General features: G+C 41.6%; 1 protein-coding gene across 3 annotated transcripts in view; it reads left to right on the forward strand.

The window, feature by feature from the left end:
* The window catches only part of GRHL2 (grainyhead like transcription factor 2), a 172,166-nt gene that overhangs the window by 40,506 nt on the left and 110,777 nt on the right, over positions 1 to 20,883 (forward strand). For all 3 annotated transcript variants that reach the window (XM_005689192.3, XM_005689190.3, XM_005689191.3), the window contains exons 2-4: positions 3,960 to 4,155; positions 13,518 to 13,585; positions 18,106 to 18,499. In XM_005689192.3, the coding sequence (XP_005689249.1) occupies positions 3,988 to 4,155; positions 13,518 to 13,585; positions 18,106 to 18,499 (630 nt within the window). In that variant the 5' untranslated portion in view covers positions 3,960 to 3,987. The remainder of the gene's footprint in view (positions 1 to 3,959; positions 4,156 to 13,517; positions 13,586 to 18,105; positions 18,500 to 20,883) is intronic.

A 20,883-nucleotide genomic window follows, 5' to 3' on the forward strand; every position in this document is an offset into this window, starting at 1 on the left:
ATCTCTCCAGTGAATGAGGACGCTACTTAGTGTAAATCAAGAGTTGGCTCTTATCCTTCACCCTGGGGCTTCCTGCTAAATTTTGGAAATTAGCCAGTGTTGTAATTAACACTCCACCCCCACCCCACCCCCACCCCGCCTCCCAGCTTTTCTTAAGTAAGGAGAGTCAAATCCCCATCTTTTTCAGTGGTGAGGTCACTACAAGTAACATAAAGCTCTTCCTTCCTGCTGGGTGGTTTTAGGAAGTATACATGATGTGTGGGCACTCCTGGGCAGCAAATAGGATTCAGATTCCTCTGTTTTGCCCTCTAACTGAAGGCTGCAGAGTGGCTTCTTCTAAGCGACTGGGGGGGAGGGGGGGTGGTAATGGCACTGCCCCATGGCCCGCCAGCACAGCCTTCCTTCTTGGTCCTCCCAGAGACATCATTTCTCCCACTTACAGACTCTGGAGTCCGCCAAAATTCTGTCTCTAAATCCAACTCTCTCCTCTGTGATTAGTAATGTCCACAACATGGAAATGCTGTTTTATTATTAAATCAAAATGTGTAAATTTCTTTTTTTTTTTTTACATTGAGGAGTAGTTGATTTATGATGTTGTATTAATTTCTACTGCACAGCGAAGAGATTCAATTATACATATACGTATACATTCTTTTTATATATCCTTTCCCATTATGGTTTATCACAAGATATTGAATATAGGTCCCTGTGCTATCCAGTAGGGCTTTGGTGTTTAGCCGTTCTCTATCTACTAGTTTGCATTGCTAACCCCAAACTCCCACCCCATCCCTCCCCAACCTCGCCTGCCACTAGCAATCACAAGTCTGTCCTCTGAGTCTGTGAGTCTTTCTGCTTTTGTAGATAACTTCATTTGTGTCATATTTTAGACTCCACACATAAGGGGTATCGTATGGTATCTGTCTTTCTCTGACTTTCTCACTTAGTATGATCGTCTCTAGGTCCATCCATGTTGCTGCAAATGGCACTATTTACTTCTTTTTTATGACAAATACACCATTGTATATAAAAAATGTAAATTTCTTGGACTCTCCAAAATGAATACAAATGTGCTCCTTTTGTCAGATAATCCCATTATTTTGCATTACCAATACACTCTTCACTTAAAATTTTTTTTTCTCACATCTGCCCATTTCACCCCTGACCAGCACTCTCCTGCCTTTCCTTCAGGTCTTTGTGGAAGCTTTGCTTCCTCCTGGGTCCTCTGGCTAGGTTAGTCCCCTCTGTCATAAACCCTCACTCATGACCCTGTTCATTTCTCACGCTCATCACTCGTGTAACACTGGTGCTTGCTTTCCCTTCCTGGAGGCTACGTGGGCTGCAGGGCAGTGCCCGTGTCCTTTGCCATCACACCCTCCCCATATAGCATGATATTTGGTGTCTGTTGGGTTCTTATGGAAAATAGCTAAGTAAACAACTTCAGACTCCCTTAATTAATGATTACCTTTAGCACTTCTATGTTATAACCAAAAGTTGCTATGCCCTCAAACGTTATAGGAATGTAGAACTGTGCTGTGAGAGTAATACTTGTTGTTCAGTTTACAGTTGTTTTATCCATTATCTTATTGAGTTCTCACAGTCATACTGTGAGGTTAGTAGGGTAGGCATTGCTGTGCTTGGTGTTTTAACTTTCTGTTTTATATTGGAGTGGAGTTGATTAACAATGTTGTGTTAGTGTCAGTCGGACCACAGAGTGATTCACTTATACAGATACATGTCTCCTTTTTTCAAATTCTTTCCCCAGTTAGGTTGTTCCATATTAAGCAGAGTTCCCTGTACTAAACAGTTGGTTCTTGTTGGTTATTCATTCACATCAGTCAGACGGCTGTCATCAAAAAATCCAGAAGCAATAGGTGCTGGAGAGGGTGTGGAGAGAGAAGGGAAGCCGCCTACACCCTTGGGGAGAATGTAAATTGGTGCAGCCACTAAGGAAGAAGGGTTTCCCTCAGAGCTCAGTTGGTAAAAGAATCCACCAGCCATGCAGGAGATCCTGGTCCGATTCCTGGCTTGGGAAAATCCCCTGGAGAAGGGATAGGCTACCCACTCCAGTATTGTGGTCTGGAGAATTCCATGGATTATACAGTCCAGGGGGTCACAAACAGTTGGACACAACTGAGCGACTTTCACTCACTTCACTAAGGAAAGAACAGTCTGGAGGTTCCTTAAGAAACTAAAAATAGTGCTGACTTTATGTAAGGCATGAAGAAACCGAACCTCAGGCAGCATTCCTCCACGGTAAACAGTGAACAGAGACTCACTTCCAGAGCCTGTGCTGCCGCACATCACCACACAGCTGATCGGGTAGAAAGGCCTTCCACCAGGGTTTTCCTGTTTACTTCCAGAAACTTGGTTTTTACCCTTTTAATTCAGTTCATGTACAGTTGGGTCATTATTTTCTCTTTCCTCCCAATCAGTTCCACCAAGCCACTGGCACAAAGAGTTCAAACCATCTAAAATTCGGAGACCATCTAAAATTCCACTCTGCTCAATGTGGATTTCCCGCCCCCCTCCCCCCAATATATGTCACCAATGTCAGTGTTATTTTCTGACCCTCCATCGATGCATGACACCATGCCTCCACACAAAGCATCCTCAACACAGCCTTTGTTGTGAGTTCACACCAATCTTCCACCACAAAGTGAGCTGGAAGACCATCTACCGTTAGAGGGCCCTGCAGGAATATCAGCAAAAAGGTTTGTCTTTACTGAATGACCGTCGGAAGGCTCTTGCTGGATGCATTTCCACTGATCGGCATGCATGCTGCCTTCGCAGTCTTGCCACTTGTCTGTGTCACGTTACCCTGAGTAGACCCAGGTGTTACTGAAATACAACGTCTCATTATTACTTTCTGATTTCATTTCAATGAACAAGGCTGGCGTGTGCTGCTGAGGACTGTGGTGGTTTAAGGGTGAAAGTGAAAGTCATTCAGTCGTGTCCAACTCTTTGCGACCCCGTGGACTATAGCCCACCAGGTTCCTCTATCCATGGAATTATCCAGGCAAGAATACTGGAGTGGGTAGCCATTCCCTTCTTCAGGGGATCTTCTCGACCTAGGGATCAAACCCGGGTGAGTCACCTGCATTGCAGGTGGATTTTTTACCATCTGAGCCACCAGGTACTTGAGTTAGTATTGAATCCTCCTTAAAAAATTGCTTTGATGGTCATTTGCTGCTTTACCTGAGTGGCTTGGTTAGGACTGACAAACAACTCTAAACCCTCTTGTCTGCTGAAGATTCTCCAGGTGCCCTCCTTACTCTCTGTGATGATCTTTTATGATCTGTAGCTTCGATGTCCTTTAAATATGGTAGGATCCCATGGAACACAGGACTCATGTACAGAGTTAATCTCTTTCCTGTTGCTTGCCACCCGTATGATGCATCATATCTGCAGGACGCCTTGTGCCTTGTTCCTGTAGCTTCTATTGCCTTTTAAATTAAAGGACTTGGATTGGTCTATAGACCAATTTGCTAGCAGATATAGTGTGAATTACACTAGATGAAATTGTTTTTTAACCGCCATTGACATGCCGATTACTTTTAATGTGTTGCACATATTTATGCACTAGAACTTACAGAATTAAATGAAACGTGTTCCCTCCCAGGGTTTCATTCTAATATATATGAATGAAGGATAATCACATAAAATGAGTTGGCTCCTGAACTGATTGGTTATGAAAAGCCGAGTGTGAAAGGAGTCAACTTACACTACTTCTAAACTACCTTTTAAAGGCCATTATTACCTCTCCTGGACAGTAAAGAAATAAATCAGTGGCTTTATCAATGTGATGTGGCCATCACTTTGGTCTCAATCTTCCTTCTCTTCCATTCTGGGGAAGCACAAGTGAACCAAATAACGTGCGCATTTTTATTCCACGTGTATACTTAGTGGGAAAAAAGAACACTTCTCTGATCAGGAATCTCGCATTTCTCTTGCTTTCACAGTAATAAACGACTGGTGGCCTTAGTGCCCATGCCCAGTGAGCCTCCATTTAATACCCGAAGAGCCTACACCAGTGAGGATGAAGCCTGGAAGTCGTATTTGGAGAACCCCCTGACGGCGGCCACCAAGGCAATGATGAGCATCAACGGAGACGAGGACAGCGCGGCCGCGCTTGGCCTGCTGTACGACTACTACAAGGTAGACCGCGGAGCCCCGCCTCCCTCCGCCCTCGGCCCCTAGGACCGCCCCTCTCTGTGGGCAGAGAGGACAAACTTCGTCCCAGGCCAGAGAACCAAGGGTATCTCCACACTCACCGTGGAACTCAGCCTCTTCTTGTCTCATTGCTTCCCTGTTTCCAGTCTATGAAGCCCAACTTCAGCCCTGCTCAGAGGGAGTTTTCCTTTTCGGATACTGACTCCGTGCCCTCTGTTTACAAGCATACATAGTATCTACATTTAATGCCTGCAAGGCCAGAGACCTGTGTTTGATTCCTGGGTGGGGAAGATCCACTGGAGAAGGGATAGGCTACCCACTCCAGTGTTCTTGGGCTGCCCTTGTGGCTCAACTGGTAAAGAAAACGCCTGCAATGCAGGAGACATGGGTTCAATCCCTGGGCTGGGAAGATCCCCTGGAGAAGGGAAAGGCTACCCACTCCAGTATTCTGGCTTGCAGAAGTCCGTGGGTTGCAAAGAGTCGAACACAACTGAGCGGCTTTCACTTTCACATTTAATTCCTGCTTCACATCATATTGCAGTACTTTGCTGCCATTTTTACCTTATGACTTTTGGTGAACAAAGAATATTACATTGTGTGGCTGTACCGTAATTTAGTCATTGCTGTTTTGGGGCATTGAAGCTGGTTTTATTTCTTATTTTATTTTATTAGTATTTTTAAATTAAGTAATGTGGGACTTCCCTGGCAATCAGTGGTTAAGACTCTGTGCTTCCATTGCAGGGGGCGTGGGTTCCATCCCTGGTTGGGGAACTAAGATCCCTCATGATGCATGGTGCAGCCAAAAATAAATAAATTAATAAAATGAAATAAATAAATGGAATAATGAGAACCTTTATGTTTTTATTTATTTATTTTTTGGCTGAACCCTGTGATGTGCAGGATCTTAGTTCCCCGACCAGGGACTGAACCCAGTCCCATCAGTGAAAGCAGCAGTACAAGTCCCAAGTCCTAACCACTGGAGTGCCAGGGAACTCCCTAGTTTGCTTTTAGATATTCCATTTTATAAGAAACATCAGGATTTCTAGATTTTTCACTTTTGTAAGAAATATACCAATGAATGGTTTTATGGTAGACTTTTGCAGCAATTCCAAAATCTGTCTCCCTTTGTTTCACCGGGCACTCAGTATTTATTTTGAAAAATCCTTAAAACAAAATGAATGTAATTCACTTGCATTACAAAAATACTTGTCATAGGTACCTTCAAAACAGGAGTATTTCAGGAAATCAAACGACAAACATTGGTCTGTCTCTACTATAAAGGACTATATCTGGTATGACCTGCTTCCTTAGAACCATTGAAATGTAAAAAGTCAACAAGTATTTACTGATTGAGGATATTTATTGCCTGATTTGATTGTAAACACCTGGGCTTATGCTGGGATTGGCACAAAGGTGAAAATGGCTGTGTTTATTTTGCTGGTTGGGCGCCACTCTTTAGAATAAGAACTAAATCCTCCTCTTGCCCTCTCCCTCCATCAGGAGAAAATCATACAGGAGGAATTTTTCTTTTAGTTAAGTCAGTCTCGGTTTCCTGCTTCCTTCCTGCATCCCAGTTCCTGTTTCCTTCCAGCAGGCTCCAGCATTGCAAGTTGTGCTGCCTCCTGTGTCTCTCCTAAACCAGAGTTTTCATGCTTTCCAAGGATCAGTGGCAACCCACTCCAGTACTCTTGCCTGGAAAATCCCATGGACAGAGGAGCCTGCATTGGAGAAGGAAATGCAACCCACTCCAGTATTCTGCCTGGAGAATCCCAGGGACAGAGGAGCCTAGTGGGCTGCCATCTATGGGGTTGCACAGAGTCAGACATGACTGAAGTGACTTAGAAGAAGGATCTCCCACCAACACCAATACCAGTACCAACCCTGGCACTGACCGACCACCCCCAAGCCTACTCTTTGACCAATGTTCTCTAAAATTACTCATTCCTTTTCCAGCTTCCTCTAATTTTCTCTATTAGAACACTAAGGAGGGCTCCCTCTGTGGGGAGAGAAAATAAAGTCAAGCCAAGTTGTGCTTGTTAGCCTCTCAGCTGTGTCCGACTCTATGCAACCTTATGGACTGTACTGCCAGGCTCCGCTATCCATGGAATTTTCCAGGCAAGAATACTAGACTGGGTTGCTGCTCCCTTCTCCAGGGAATCTTCCTGACCCAGGGATCAAACCCGGCTGGGTCTCCTACACTGCAGGCAGATTCCTTACCATCTGAGACACCAGGGAAGTTCCGAGTTGTGCTTATCAAAGATGAGATATTGGGCTGGCCAAAAAGTTGGTTCGAGTTTTTCCGTAAGCTGTTACAAGCAAACATTTTGGCCAACCTGATAGGAGGTATGAGTCCTGTATTAAAGGTAGTGTTTTAATAGAGATAGTTTGGCCCATCCAGGCTATTTTAAATGAGGATATTATTGACTCAAATAAATGCATCTTTTATGGTTAGAAAGTGCTGGAGAAATAAAGGAAAGGCATTCTACTTGCACCCTTGCAGTCTAGGTTGACTTCTCCCCCTTACTAAGAGAGCTGGAATTGGCAGATTTCACAGCTCTCTTGTGAAGGTGTACAATTCCCAACATGACTCCTGACTTGGCAAAAAGGGGCTTTCACTTTGGGAACTGGGGTCCACATGAAAGGATGTGGGGGCTAATCTCCATTTCATGCAAGTAGGGCAGTTTCCTACACTGAAAGGAAGCACCTGAAAACAACTGAGCCTGAAAACCAAAGATGCTTTCTCGGCAGGTTTTCGTTTCTTCTTTTGTTTGTGACTGTTTTATATATTTAAATGCTTTTTGACTGAGAAGCTAATTTGAAACACACAAGGATGATTTCTAAACGTTTTGGGGTGAACCTTTTCAGAAAGTATTGAGGATGGTACAGAACTTATCATGTTAGACTGTTTCCTGTTCTAGGCTATTTCTTGAGGGTTTCAATTTATTAGACTTTAGCGTTTATACTTAATGTTTGGAAATGACCTCATCCCTGGAAAGAAATTGCAAAGCTATTTTTATCTATTATAAAAAATAGTTAAGCTCGACACATTAAAATCTGGTAACATCATTAAAGTGACTATGATTTAATCACTTGGGTCATTAAAGCTTTTTGGTAACCTTTATAACTTCATTAAGCAGATATGTTAGTTTTATAAGACTAGGAAGAAATATATTAAGATAATTTTGAAGAAACATATTGTTCTTATTTTTAAAAAACAGATTTTATTCCACTACTGTGAAATGGACATAATTTCAGATATTTTTATTAGATGAAAGTTCTTTCATATTAATGAAAAAGAGAAATATACCTTGAAACACAACTCATTAGTAATTTGGGAAAGAATTTAATTTCCCATAGACTCAAAGGGTAAAGTATTGGCAAATATGGTACCTAGATTACCTCTCCTTTTGCACATTATTAATATTAAAAGGAAAGTTGAAATTCTGCTTAAGCTACAGAGTAGGGAGTTTACATAAAACTCTGTTTGAGGATATGGAGAAAATGGAACCCTCCTATGCTGTTGGTGGGAATGTAAATTGGTTCAACAACTGGAAAATGGAGGTTTCTCAAAAAACTAAAAATAGAACTACCATATGACCCCGCAATTCCACTCTCAGATATTAGAAAAAACCCAAAACACTGATTCACAGATATGTGTACCTCACTGTTCATAGCAACATTATTGACAATTGCTAAGATACAGAAGCAACCTAAGTGTCCATCAATGGATGGGTAAAGATGTGGTGTGTATGTGTGTGTGCACGCACACACACACACAGTGGAATACTAGTCAGTCATAAAAAATGAAAATTTGCCATTTGTAACAACATGGATGGACTTAGAGGATATTATGCTTAGTAAAATGTTATAGAAAGACAAATGCTATATAATGTCACTTATATGTGAAATCTAAAAGATAAAAATACACCAGTGAATATAGCAAAACAAGAAACATACTTAGATATAGAGAACAAATTGATAGTTACCAGTGGGGAGATGGAAGAGAGGAGGGGCAAATTTAGGGTGGGGATTAAAAGTTACAAACTACTATGTATAAAATAAATAAGCTGCAAAGATAAATTGTATAACACAGGGAATAGCACCAATATTTTATAATAACTAAATGTAGTATGATCTTTAGAAACTGGAAATTACTGTGTTGTACACCTGAAACTTATATAACATTGTACATCAACCAGACCTCAAATAAAAAAGTAAATAGTCATCACTACTTGCTCCCACCCCCCCAAAAAGAACCCTCAATCTATAAACAAGTCTAAACTCCTACTGTTGAATTTATATTTTCCTAGATTAATTTATTAATTTAGAATATAAAATATTCCAATAAAATGTTTTCTAAGACTGCGTGGACTAGCAGAGTTACATAGCTCATTTATTTCCCTCAAGCTTCACTATATTTTTGCTTGAAACTTTAAACATTAAAGAATTAGCCTTGTTTCTAAAAACTCTGTGTGCAAATGATCATTTTCAGGCCTCAGCCCTCTCTTGTTTACAGTTTGTATATGCTGGTAGTAAAGTTATAACAAAGTTAAATCTACTTTGAGAATGGACTTTCTTTCTGTAGTAGAGTGTTAAGGGAAAAAAAATTATAGATTCTATTTTTTTGAATATAAACTTGGGGAAGTCAGATTACTGTAGCAATTGCTACTGCAGTATCATTTAAATTCTGTAGACTTTTTATACCTCTTTGGAAATAAAAATCTATCCTTTTTGTAAAACATACCATTTTCCCCTCACTGCTGAGGTTGGAGTACATCACCTCTCTGGACAGTAGAGAGAGGAATATGTGTGACATGCAGCAGGCATTCAAAAGAAATGGTGGTCCCTGTCCTTGGAAACTGCACAAGTGTACCTTGGTGTAATACTTTATCCACTACAAAGTCTTTCCACCTGTATTGTAAAACTGTCCCCATAGGATCACTGGAGTGAATCCAATCAGGTCTTTTATTTTCAGCTCAGGCAACTAAGTGGAATTTGCAAAGGTCCCAGGGCAATCCTGTACATGCCCAATATCTATGTCATTAGGCTGTCTCAGTTAGTCTTCTTGGGCTGCTGAGACAGAATATCACAGACTGGGGGCCTTAAACAACAGAGATTTATTTTCTTACAGTTCTGGAGACTAAAGTCCAAGACCAAGGTGCTGACAGCGTTGGTTTCTGGAGAGGCCTCGCTTCCTTCCCATCTTGCAAGATGGCTCCCTTCTTGTTGTGGCCTCACGTGGCATTTCCTCTGTGCATACATGCTCCTGGCATCTCTTCCTCTTCCTAGAAGGGCATTAGTCCTGTCGGATTAGGGCCATAGCTTTAGAAAGTCATTTACCCTTAGGCGCTCAGTCTCTCAGTTGTGTCCAACTAAGTAGCCCCATGGACTGTAGCCCCCCAGGCTTCTCTGTCCATGGGATTTCCCAGGCAAGAATACTGGAGTGGTTTGTCATTTCCTACCCCAGGGGATCTTCCTGACACAGGGATCAAACCCACATCTCTTGTGTCTCATGCATTGGCAGGTGGATTCTTTATCACTAGCACCACCTGGGAAGCCCCATTTAATCTTAGCCACCTCCTTAAAGGCCCTGTCTCCAAGTATAGTCACATTGGAGACTAGGGTTTTAACATACAAACATTGGAGGCATACAGTTCGGTCCATAACACTCTACCCTGTTTAAAAAATGCTTTAATGGAATCCATTTGAAAATAGGCTCAAAACTTTAAAATATGCATTTGAAGCTTAGATGAAATCTATTATAAAAATAACCAAAATGCTAGACTTTGTCGTCATTTAAAGACTCAGATACTAGCCTCGTTCTCTATTGGGTTTAAGCGACTCACCAACAACAGCTCTGAAGTCAGTTGTGACCTTTTGATTAATTTCAGGCATGACAGAAAAATATGACAGATTTCATTTGTTATTTTTATGCGGTTTGATTTACTCTGGCTTACTTTACTTTTCCCCTGAAGAAGCTGTTGATTCGTAATCATCTGATTCTAGCTCTGGTGAAAATGTTCTTCCCCTGCCAGTTGGCTCCCCTCTATTCTGTTGACCTGGTGCTGTTGGACACCAAGATGTTTGTTTGTCTAACCATTGGTCATCCATTTATTCATCCATCCATCCCACAAGTGCTAATTCACCACGACCTTCCAGCAATGGTGATAGATATTAGGGGGGTGGATTGAGTATCCAAAGGCAGGTGGGACCCAATTTAAGACCTTGGTGAGGTCACAGTCCAGGACCTCTGTAACAGTCCCGTAAACCTATAACCACAGTGCGTGGCAGTAAATACTATGAAGGTGATGTGCCCCAGGTGCAGTGAGGAGGGTGTGCCAGCCTTCCAGAGAGCTCAGGTTTTCCAGAGCTGTGCTCAGTCGCTCAGTCATGTCCGACTCCTTGCGACCCCATGGACTGAAACTGGTGGTGCTAGCTGTAAAGAACCCACCTGCCAATGCAGGAGACATAAGAGACGGGAAGCAGTGCCTATTCTACCGGGAAGCAGAGGAGAGTTTTTTAGGTAGGCATACGGAGAGGGAGCATTTTAGGCAAAGCAAACAGGAGACAAGAAAACATGGGAGGTCAGACTCCAGGATGCATTCAGTGAAATCCAAGGAATCAGCCTTGCTGAACTGTGGAGGTGAGTGAGGGGGAGGGCAGTAGAGGTTGGTTATGAAGGCAGTGACTCCTTCTGGAAGTGACCAGGCTGGTGGGCTGGGCTTTATTCCCCCAAGAGGGAGTGCAGGGCTAGGTAACATGGCCTTGTTTTTTTTTGCTAGATGAATGAGTGAATAAATGATTTAATAAATATTCATAAGCTTTAGAAATTTTTGAAAGAAGTCTTTTTATTTTTAATTTAAAAATAAAGCCTTTTGTTTTCAGTTTATATACAGTGTAGAAAATGGATAGAAGCTTAAAGAAAATGAAATTTCCTGTAATTTTTCTATTATATTCTTTGACATCATTTTCTCTATTACTAAAGGATTTTGAACATTGGCCTGGTAGATTGGAGACATGATTTACACATGTTATAGCAACAGCAGCCGCAGGGAGATGGATTATGAGCAGAGAATCCAGTGAACAGGTTGTTGTGATTGTCCAGATAAAAAAGAATGAAGCCCTAAAGTAAGACCTAATGGTAGCTGCTCCCTGGATCAGCATTTGTGAGCTTCTTCTAAATCAGCCACTCTACTTAGTCAGTCACAGAACATGGAAACAAAGCAGTATGTTCAGGAGATCACTGAGTATTTGTTTGGATAAAAGTTGGCAACTGATTCTGTGTGTGTGTGTGTGTGTGTGTGTGTGTGTGTGTGTGTGTGAGAGAGAGAGAGAGAGATTTGATGAGAGAACTCTTTAACTAGGATCACAGTAGCTCAGCGGATGCTCAGATTAACCAAGGCGGAGTACAGAAGCCCTGTGGGGAAAAGGATAATTGTTTGTTGACTTGAAGTGCTTGTAGGATATTCAGGTAGAGATGTACGGTGGTGAGTCTAGACTCGAAGAAGGGGCCTGAGCTCAGAGGTCTCAGTTTCTCTAAGGACAGTCTTTGGGAAGCCAAAAGTTAACATGGTTCAGGGTGGCCCAGATGGGAGGGAGAAAATCTGAAGGCACGGTGGGGTCCAACTGAAAGATCACTCTGGTTCTTCTTAATGGAGCCAGATGGATTTGCAGGGACTAAGTGAAGGAGAGGAGAGACCAGTTAGCTGACGCAGTAACCCAGGCAAAAGAGGTGGGGGGCCAAGCCAGGAGGCAGGCCTCCACGGGGAAGCGGATGGATCTGAGTCACATGGGATTCAGTGGGATGTCTTTAAGACTCAGTCATATTATAGCATGTATCAGAATGTCATCTTTAAGACTCAATAATATTCCATTGTGTGTGTGTGTATATATATATATATATGTATATAACACATTTTGTTTATTCATTCATCTGTAGATGGACATTTGAGTCATTAACACCTTTTGGCTGTTGTGAATTATGCTGCTGTGACCGTGGGTTTGCTTGGTATTAAAATGTTGTAATTATCTGTCACCTTTAGTAGATGATGGTTTTGTTTTACTCATTTTGTTTCTTGTTTAGCATGTAGTAATGCTGCTACTCTGTAGACCCTCAACATTGATAAGTGCATGAAGGACTTAAAATTGATTTACTTTGTTTTTATTTAGCAGATGCTTATAAATTTCCATGCTAAGTGCCTTTAAAAAATTAACTCTTCTAATTTTACTGAACACCCTGTAAGGTATAGAACTACAACTATTCCTTTTTTACAGCTGAGGAAACTGAGGCAGAGTTAGTTTGTGGTAGAGCTGAGATTTGAACCCAAACGGTCAGGTGGAGGTCTGGACTCTTATTCACTCAGCTGTGTCGCCTCCCTTGCCTAGCTGGCTGGGCTTGCAGACACATTTGGGTGAGTGGAAGCCATCCATGAGGACTGCAAGAGGAGTCCAGAAAAGAGAGACTTCTCATAAACACTCTTTTATGTCAAAATAGTGCAGGGTGCATTTTCAGTGCAAAGGTGTGTGGCTAGAAGGAAGATCTGGAGATTTAGGGAAAAAACAAAATTGATAAACAAAAAAATCAAAAGCATCCAACCAGCCAAACAAATCTAAACCCACTGTTCATGTATTGGAGATCCGTGGCAGAGATAGAAAAGCGATCCATAGTGCCGTCAGGTGATTAGATGATGCTCAGAAACACAGCTGGTCAGGGTGTCCCTTCTCTCAAGTATCGCTTTTTCAATAATCTTTCAGGTAATGAGTTGGCACTGTAGTTGTGAAGTCCATAATAAAAGTGCATTAGAAGAAGAAGGGTGGAAGGCAAGCCGTGAGCTATGTAGGGAGGGTGGATAAAGGTGGCCCAGGTATTAGATGTTGCCTCATCACTGAACGGTGCAGCCCACTCCCCAGTTTGCCCCTCTACATGTCAGCATAGAGTCCCTCATCACAATGGAGGGTCAGTCCTATTCCTTAATGGGATACTTGTAGCTCCAAGATGCTTTCTGTCTGCTCCAGAGTACAGATACCCTTTCCCCTCATCTGCACCCAACCAAGGAGGGGAGGACTCAAGAGGTGCTCAGGTCCAGCGATAACTGCCTGTGTCCGCAGAGCACAGCACAATCAGGAACGCTGTGACCTTGCATCAGTCATCACCGTTTTGTGTCTGGTCCACTGTCATTGCTACGCAGGCTTCCCACCTTTAACCATCTCCTGGCCATTGCACATTTGCCACCTTTCTCCAGAGAATGTTCCGTTTCATTTTCTTTGCTTATGCTGGTGTCAAGCTCTCTGCACAAGGTCACAGTTGCATCTATGTAAGTCTGACTGATGGTTGGTCATGATTTCAGGTTCCTCGAGACAAGAGGCTACTGTCTGTAAGCAAAGCAAGCGACAGCCAAGAAGACCAGGATAAGAGGTATGATGATATATACAGGAATATGCCTGACTCTCCAGATAACTCCTTTTTTATGTTTTTGACAATAGTATTAAACTGTAACTTTTGTTCTTGAGAGGATATGAGAGTTAAGAAGCTTAATGTCTGCTCCCTGTCTTTTGGAGCCTGGACCAAAACTGGATTTCTCAGTTGGGAGAGCAAATCGTAGTTTTTGGTTTTGCAGTTTGCAGAGGTTCATTAGTGTCTTCCAAGGAGCCTGCAAATCTGAAGAGACAGAGGTGATATACTGGCAAGATAGCCCACTGCTAGTGTGAACTTTTCCGTTAATTCAGTGGCTGTGTAACCGTGATGAGGGAGTGAGACATTTGAAGATGACCTTTGGTAAGGGGGAGAGGAAGGAGGCCAGGCTCATCTCAGTTCAGGGAGGAGCTGGTAGGGAGCCATGGGTGGCAGAGGACACTGTCAGGGGCAGGAAAGATGTTAGGAGACCATAGGTAACACTCTTTCCCTTCAATCCTGAATTAAGAACCAGTTGAAAAACAAGACACAGATTGAAATTAAAAAGGAAAAAAAATCAATTTTATTTCTGATGAAGCTAATTAGAGAATGTTATTTTGAACGGGCGATTTGTAACGTTATCAGTACTGACTTAGATATGACCTATCATCCAGTCCCAGGCAGGACTTCAGGCCTCCCTGAAGGGACATATGGCCTGGCCAAGGTGACTGGAGTGTCTGTCCCCTTTCTTTGGCCAAGATGATCCAGACATAAAGGAGGACCCATAAAAGTCCGAACCATCTTGCTCAGCTACTTTTCCCAAAGTAGCTCCCAAACACAACCAATCAAATATATCTCTTCCCCTGCAGAGAAATGGAGAAGCCACAGTGCTTCTGTTGAAGGGTTTTCTACTTGGAAACATAAAGCCAAGAGAAATGAAGTCTCCTACTAAAACAGATGTCAGAATCTTTTCTGCCCTTGATAGGAACTGCTTGTGACCCTGTGATCTTGTCATGTGACTAGCACTGAAGACCACCCCTCCAGCCAGTGGTATTGTGCTATGTGTCAACTCCAGGGCATACCCCCAGCAGAAGGTGAAGGCTGTCTGCATAGGATTTGCTGTTCCAAGGGGATCTTCTGGAACTTTATGCTGCTTTGGGGACGCGGGCACTAGTTAGTAGCAGTGATGACAGGGAGAAAGAGGCTGATACTCTTTAGGTCTAATAACTTTTCCTCCATCCAGTCAGTATTGAATAAGTTAAAGAAGTTTAAATCCTACACCGGTAATCACAGAAAGATTAGGGACGCATGCAGGAGGTGGAGATGGGGAGAGAAATGAATTTAAAATGTGTGCTCTGTATGTATCATAATAGATACAAGAGGCCATGTTTTGGTAAAGTATATTTTAGAGCAACCTAAAAGACTGACAGCTGCCCATTGTACTTTAAAGGCCGTTTTTATGATATATACAGAGTGCCTTAAAAAAGCTGGCAGTGAGGTATAGACAAATTACCTTGTATAGGCTAATTATGACTTTGTAGACTTCTGGTTAAATGTAATTTGGAAGGATATCATTTGGTCTGCAGTGTACTCATGAATTAAGGTGCCGTGGGCTGGCATAATATCATTACAAATGTTTGTATACAGAAGTCACCACTTTGAAAAGTAATCTCAAGGACATGAGTCCAGTTGTTTTTTTTTAAGAGTATATTTTCATGCACCATTCTTAGCATTGCATTTTTGCCTCATGTTATAATGTTTGGTTCAATTTTAAATTCTATTGCAAGTGAGTCAGTATCTTACAATTGCTCTTAATTTTGTTCAGATCACCCATTTTGGGGGGATGACTTTCAAAGTTCTCTGGCATCAGCTTTTAAAGTCAGTGCTATCTGTAGAGGCACTGTTACACATTATAGGACAGTGCTGAATCTATTATTTCCTTGTCTCGTGGTAAAGAAGATTCAACTATATTGGCATGACTCTATTCACTTGCTTATTTATTTATAAGAATGCCCCAAATATTTTGACTTGTGTTTCTTGTTTAGAATCCAAGTGTTTTACATGAAATACAGACTTAAGAAATTGGGACTGAAATGGACTCTGACAGTAGAGGAGTTGATTAATTTAGAATATTTTGGCCAAGTCAGTAAGACCATGCTTGTGCAAAGCCCAGAAGTGTGAAAAAAGTAGATAATTGCTTTGGTAGCTACTGAACATAGACCAGCCCTTCTACACTCAACTTGCAGGATATTATCCAAAGGGTAAAGCATAAAACGAGTTTGAGAGATTCTGGGTTCCAGTTGAACATTTGGAGGAATCCCTGGGGGCCTTTACTGTGTTCATGGCTATGACCCACCAGGGTGGTCTTCTTGTTGTGGCAATAGCTTTTTTTGAAAAAAATATTGATTTTTATCATGGACTTCTTTCTTGAGGAACATGTATTAACATGCCATGTGATGTTCTAAGCAACAAGGTTTAGGAAATACTGATATAAATGGGTGGTCTGGGTTTTGGCATCATCCGCTCACTGGATTCAGATTAAACGTAATATCTAATTTTCACTGTGCCTTAGACACAGATTCATTGAATTGATTTGGCCACAAAAGCAGGTTATTACTGAAAGCCAGAATGTTTATAGACTCGTGATTTTATTCTCTAAAGGATTCCTTTCTAGAGTGGTCTCTAGGTCTGTGACTGACTCAGAGAGGTTCAGGTATTTTTCTGTTGGTTTTGCTCATGAGGAGCCATTTTCTCCCCAAGCTTCCCTTTGAAGTTTTATCTGAAAAATCAAAGCTAAAAATACCAAGCCCTGTTTGAGAGTTAGGCAAGTTCAGAGGCCAGTTGACTTCCTTTACAGAGAGGAGCCAGAGAGCTCAATTCTTAGAAGAACCAATTTTGTTCAAATATTTCTCCTGATGAAAAATGCCTATAAACCCGAGAAAGCCCCTGCTGGTTTAAAAAAAGCAGACACCAGGGACAGGGCTGCATACAAAACATGCATTTTCTTTCTGTCATCCAGGATAATCTATAAATAAGTAAGGGATGGCCTCAAACCTTACTGACTACTAGGACTTTGTTAGTAAAATCATTTTGCAGTCAACAGTGCTCATTTAGTAAGAATTTCCTCTTTGCTTCTGCTCTCACTCAAAATCCTGCAGTATAGATGCAAATAGTTCATCCTATCCTGGTAAGAATTAATTTTCTAAATCCTTTTTTTCTCTTTGTACCAGTCAGAAGGTGTGAGATCTGAGAGCTCTTGTCTTACATAAGCCCAGTTACACCACTTCCTTAAGTCCTGATAGTAATTCAATGCTAAGGATATCAATGAGCTCATGCTTTTTCTGAATTTAGTGAAAATATTTTAATGACAAGTTCTCATAATCTTAGTTTTATCTGCAAAGGGTTTAGCCTGCAGAACAGTGAAAACTATTCTTCCCAATCTTCTCCTTCAACCTATTGTTCCGCCCCTATTTTTAAAATTACTGTGAATTTTTTAAAAATTATTTTTAATTGAAAGATAATTGCTTTACCAGTATTTACCAAGACCACAAAACCAGTATTATATTGGTTTCTACCAAATCCCTGTGTTTTTAAAAAAGGCTATTTAAATTTTTTTCTTTTGAAAGCTTTTAAACATATTCATTAAAAAAAAGGTGATATAATGAACCCCCAAAGACCCATTCCATCCCAGATTCAGTACTTGATAACTTTTCCTTACACCTATTTATTCTTCACCATTTCTTACTTTCCCCTTTTTAATTTCTTTTTAAAAAAATTTTTATTGCAATAGTATTTAAAATAAGTTCCTGGCTTACTTTATGTTATTTCACCTGTGACATGACATATTTAGAGGTCCATATCCATTTGATATGGATCTCTAAATAAACAAGTACTTTTTATTACATAATCTCAAAATCATTATCATATCTAAGTGAATGAACAATACTTCTTTAACATCAGCTAACTTTCAGTTCATATTTGATTGTCTCAAAAATCCCATTGCCTCACAAATACCTCTTTGGCTTTTTAGATTGGGATCCAAACAAGATCTGCTTGTCCTATTTGGTTGTCATGCCTTTTAAATCTCTTAACCTAGAACAAGTCTCCCACCTTTCTTTCTTTTTTCATGCCTCTGACTTATTGAGGAAACCAGGTCAGTAAGATGTGTGATATTCTGGTTTGTGTGATTGTTTCTTTTCAGTGTTGTTTAAATTATTCTTCCAGCTCCCATATAGCCTAAGAACTGGAAGTTAGATATAAAGCTTGGTTTGATTTAGAGTCAGCATTTGTTTTTTGTTGAGCATTTTCTAGGTGGGGCTGATCGCATGTTACCAGGAGGCACATGGAGGTGCTTGTCCTACTTCTAGTGATGGAAAGATCCATTTCATTCCATTGTAAAGTTCACCATCATTTCCCCGTCCCCCCCCCCCCACCCCCAATGCATTAGCATCCACTGATTCTTGCTTGCATCAGTTATTAGGAGTTGTGAAATGATGATTTTTCTAATTCTATCCTGTTGCTGGGGGGCGGGTTTCAATACACAGAAACTGTCTTGGCACAAGTGAAGCCCAGAGTAATTTGAGCGGAGGAGAAAACCGAGTTCAGGTCCTGAAGACTGTTCCAGTGAACCTTTGCCTGAATCAAGACCACCTGGAGAATTCCAAGCGGGAGCAGTACAGCACGAACGTCCCCGAGAGCCCAGCCATCATCCCTGTGTCAGGAATCACAGTGGTGAAGGCTGAAGATTTCACCCCGGTTTTCATGACCCCACCTGTGCACTATCCCCGGGGAGAAGGGGAGGAGCAACGCGTGGTTATCTTTGAACAGACTCAGTATGGCGTGCCGTCCATGGCCGGCCATAGCACCTACCTCAAGGACGACCAGCGGAGCACCCCGGACAGCACTTACAGCGAGAGCTTCAAAGACGGAAACGCAGAGGTGAGTCCCTGGCTCTTACTTCAGGAGCCCGAACCGACACCAGAAACCACACCTATCTTTTTTCCTCTGTTTGCTTTAAAAAAAAAAAAAAGTATTTATTTCTTTTTGGCTGCATGCTGGCTCTCTCTAGTTGCGGTGCATCAGCTTCTCATTGCGGTGGACTCTCTTGTTGAAGAGCATGGGCTTTAGGGGACGCAGGCTTCAGTAGTTGCAACGAATGGGCTCTATAGCACAGGCTCGATACGTGTGGCCCCCGGGCTTAGCTGTTCCACGGCACGTGGGATCTTCCGGGACCGGGGATAGAACTCCTGTCTCCAGCATTGGCAGGTGGATTCTTCACCACTGAGCCCCCCAGAGAAGCCCTTTATTTGCTTTTTATGTGGGATGAGTGGATTCAACAGTGAGTTCATGTTTGTTTGTGTTTTTTAAACATGTTTGCTTCTTTCTTTATAAACAGATTTTATTAAAACATTGGTTGTGTGAAGGAATATTCCCATTTTCCTGACTCTGAGATGACAGATTCCTCCATTGGCTTTAGTTTTAAAATCACATTATTTGTGAAGAACAGAGCTGTTTGTGTGGAAGTTTCCTACTTTTTAAAGTTTTCACCTTGACTTCTAGTTTGTAACCGTCCAAATGGCAGCCAAAGGTGTTGCCTGCTCATCATTTTTTAAAAACAAAGCAACTCTTCTTTAAAAACTTATTTATTTTTAATTGAAGGATAATTGCTTTACGATATTGTGTTGGTTCCTGCCATACAGCGGCATGAATCTGCCATCGGGATACATAGGTCCCTTCCCTCTTGAACCTCACCCCCACCCCACGAGGCCATCACAGAGCACCAGGTTTGAGCTCCCTGAGTCATACAGCAGATTCCCATTGGTTATTTTACATATGGTAGTGTATATGTCGGAGAAGGCAATGGCACCCCACTCCAGTACTCTTGCCTGGAAAGTCTCATGGACGGAGGAGCCTGATGGGCTGCAGTCCGTGGGGTCGCCAAGAGTCAGAAACGACTGAGCGACTTCACTTTCACTTTTCACTTTCATGCATTGGAGAGGGAAATGGCAACCCACTCCAGTGTTCTTGCCTAGAGAATCCCAGGGACGGGGGAGCCTGGTGGGCTGCCGTCTATGGGGTCACACAGAGTTGGACACGACTGAAGCGACTTAGCAGCAGTAGCAGCAGCAGCAGCAGCAGCAGCAGCAGCAGTGTGTATGTTTCCATGATGCTCTCCATTCGCCCCACCCTCTCCTTCCCCCACTGTGTCCACAAGTCTGGTCTCTATGTCTGCATCTCCATTCCTGCCCTGCAAATAGGTTTATCAGTACCATCTTTCTAGATTCCATATATATGTGTTAATATACAATACTTTTTTTTCTCTTTCTGACTTATTTCACTCTGTATAATAGGCTCTAGGTTTATCTACCACATTAGAACTGACTCAAATGTGTTCTTTTTATGGCTGTGTAATATTCCATTGTGTGTATGTAGCACAGCCTCTCTATCCGTTCATCTGTTGATGGCCATCCGCAGGCGGCTTCCATGCCTTAGCTATTGTAAATAGTGCTGCAATGAACACTGGGGTACATGTGTCTTTCTCAATTATGGTTTTCTCAGTGTATATGCCCAGTAGTGGGATTGTTGGGTCTTGTGGTTTTATTTTTATAAAACTAGTTTTATTCCTGGTTTTTTAAGGAATCTCCGTATGCTTCTCCATAGTAGTTTATCAATTGATATTCCCACCAACAGTGAAAGAGGGTTCCATTTTCTCCACACCCGCTGCAGCCTTTATTGTTTATAGATTAAAACAATATAACTCTTTAGAGACCTTGTCTGATGAAAACTCAAAGAAGAATTGGTATTATCAGTAACAAAGTGTGTATATGTATGTGTACTTTGCACCTTGCAGATAGATTCTATGTATTCTTCTCATGTGTCCAAAGAATTTGCAGAAGCAGTTGATCTTTGATTGCTTGTTTGTTTTAAATTCACAGGTTTTAAGGGCACAGTTAGAAAATTTTGTTAATTGTATCCAATTGTATAACCAGCATCAGAATCAACAGACAGCTTCCTCTTCCTAAAAGTCTGAACTTGGAGCCCTCCCCTCCCCCCTTGCTCATGGCAAACAACTTACCTGCCTTCAGTCACTATGGTTTTGCTTTATCTAAAATTTCATATAAATGGAATGGCGGAGTATGGAATCTTGTATGTTGTCTTCTTTCATTTAGTGTAATATTTTTGAGTTTCATCTATGTTATTGGTTATATTAATAATTTGTTTATTAAATTGCTGAGTAGTATCCCATGGTAAGCATATATCACAGTTTATTCACCAGTTGGTGGATATTTATTGCTTCTAGTTTTTAACTATTATAAATAATG

Source organism: Capra hircus, chromosome 14 (genome assembly GCF_001704415.2).
Source record: "Capra hircus breed San Clemente chromosome 14, ASM170441v1, whole genome shotgun sequence".
Taxonomy (NCBI): domain Eukaryota; kingdom Metazoa; phylum Chordata; class Mammalia; order Artiodactyla; family Bovidae; genus Capra; species Capra hircus.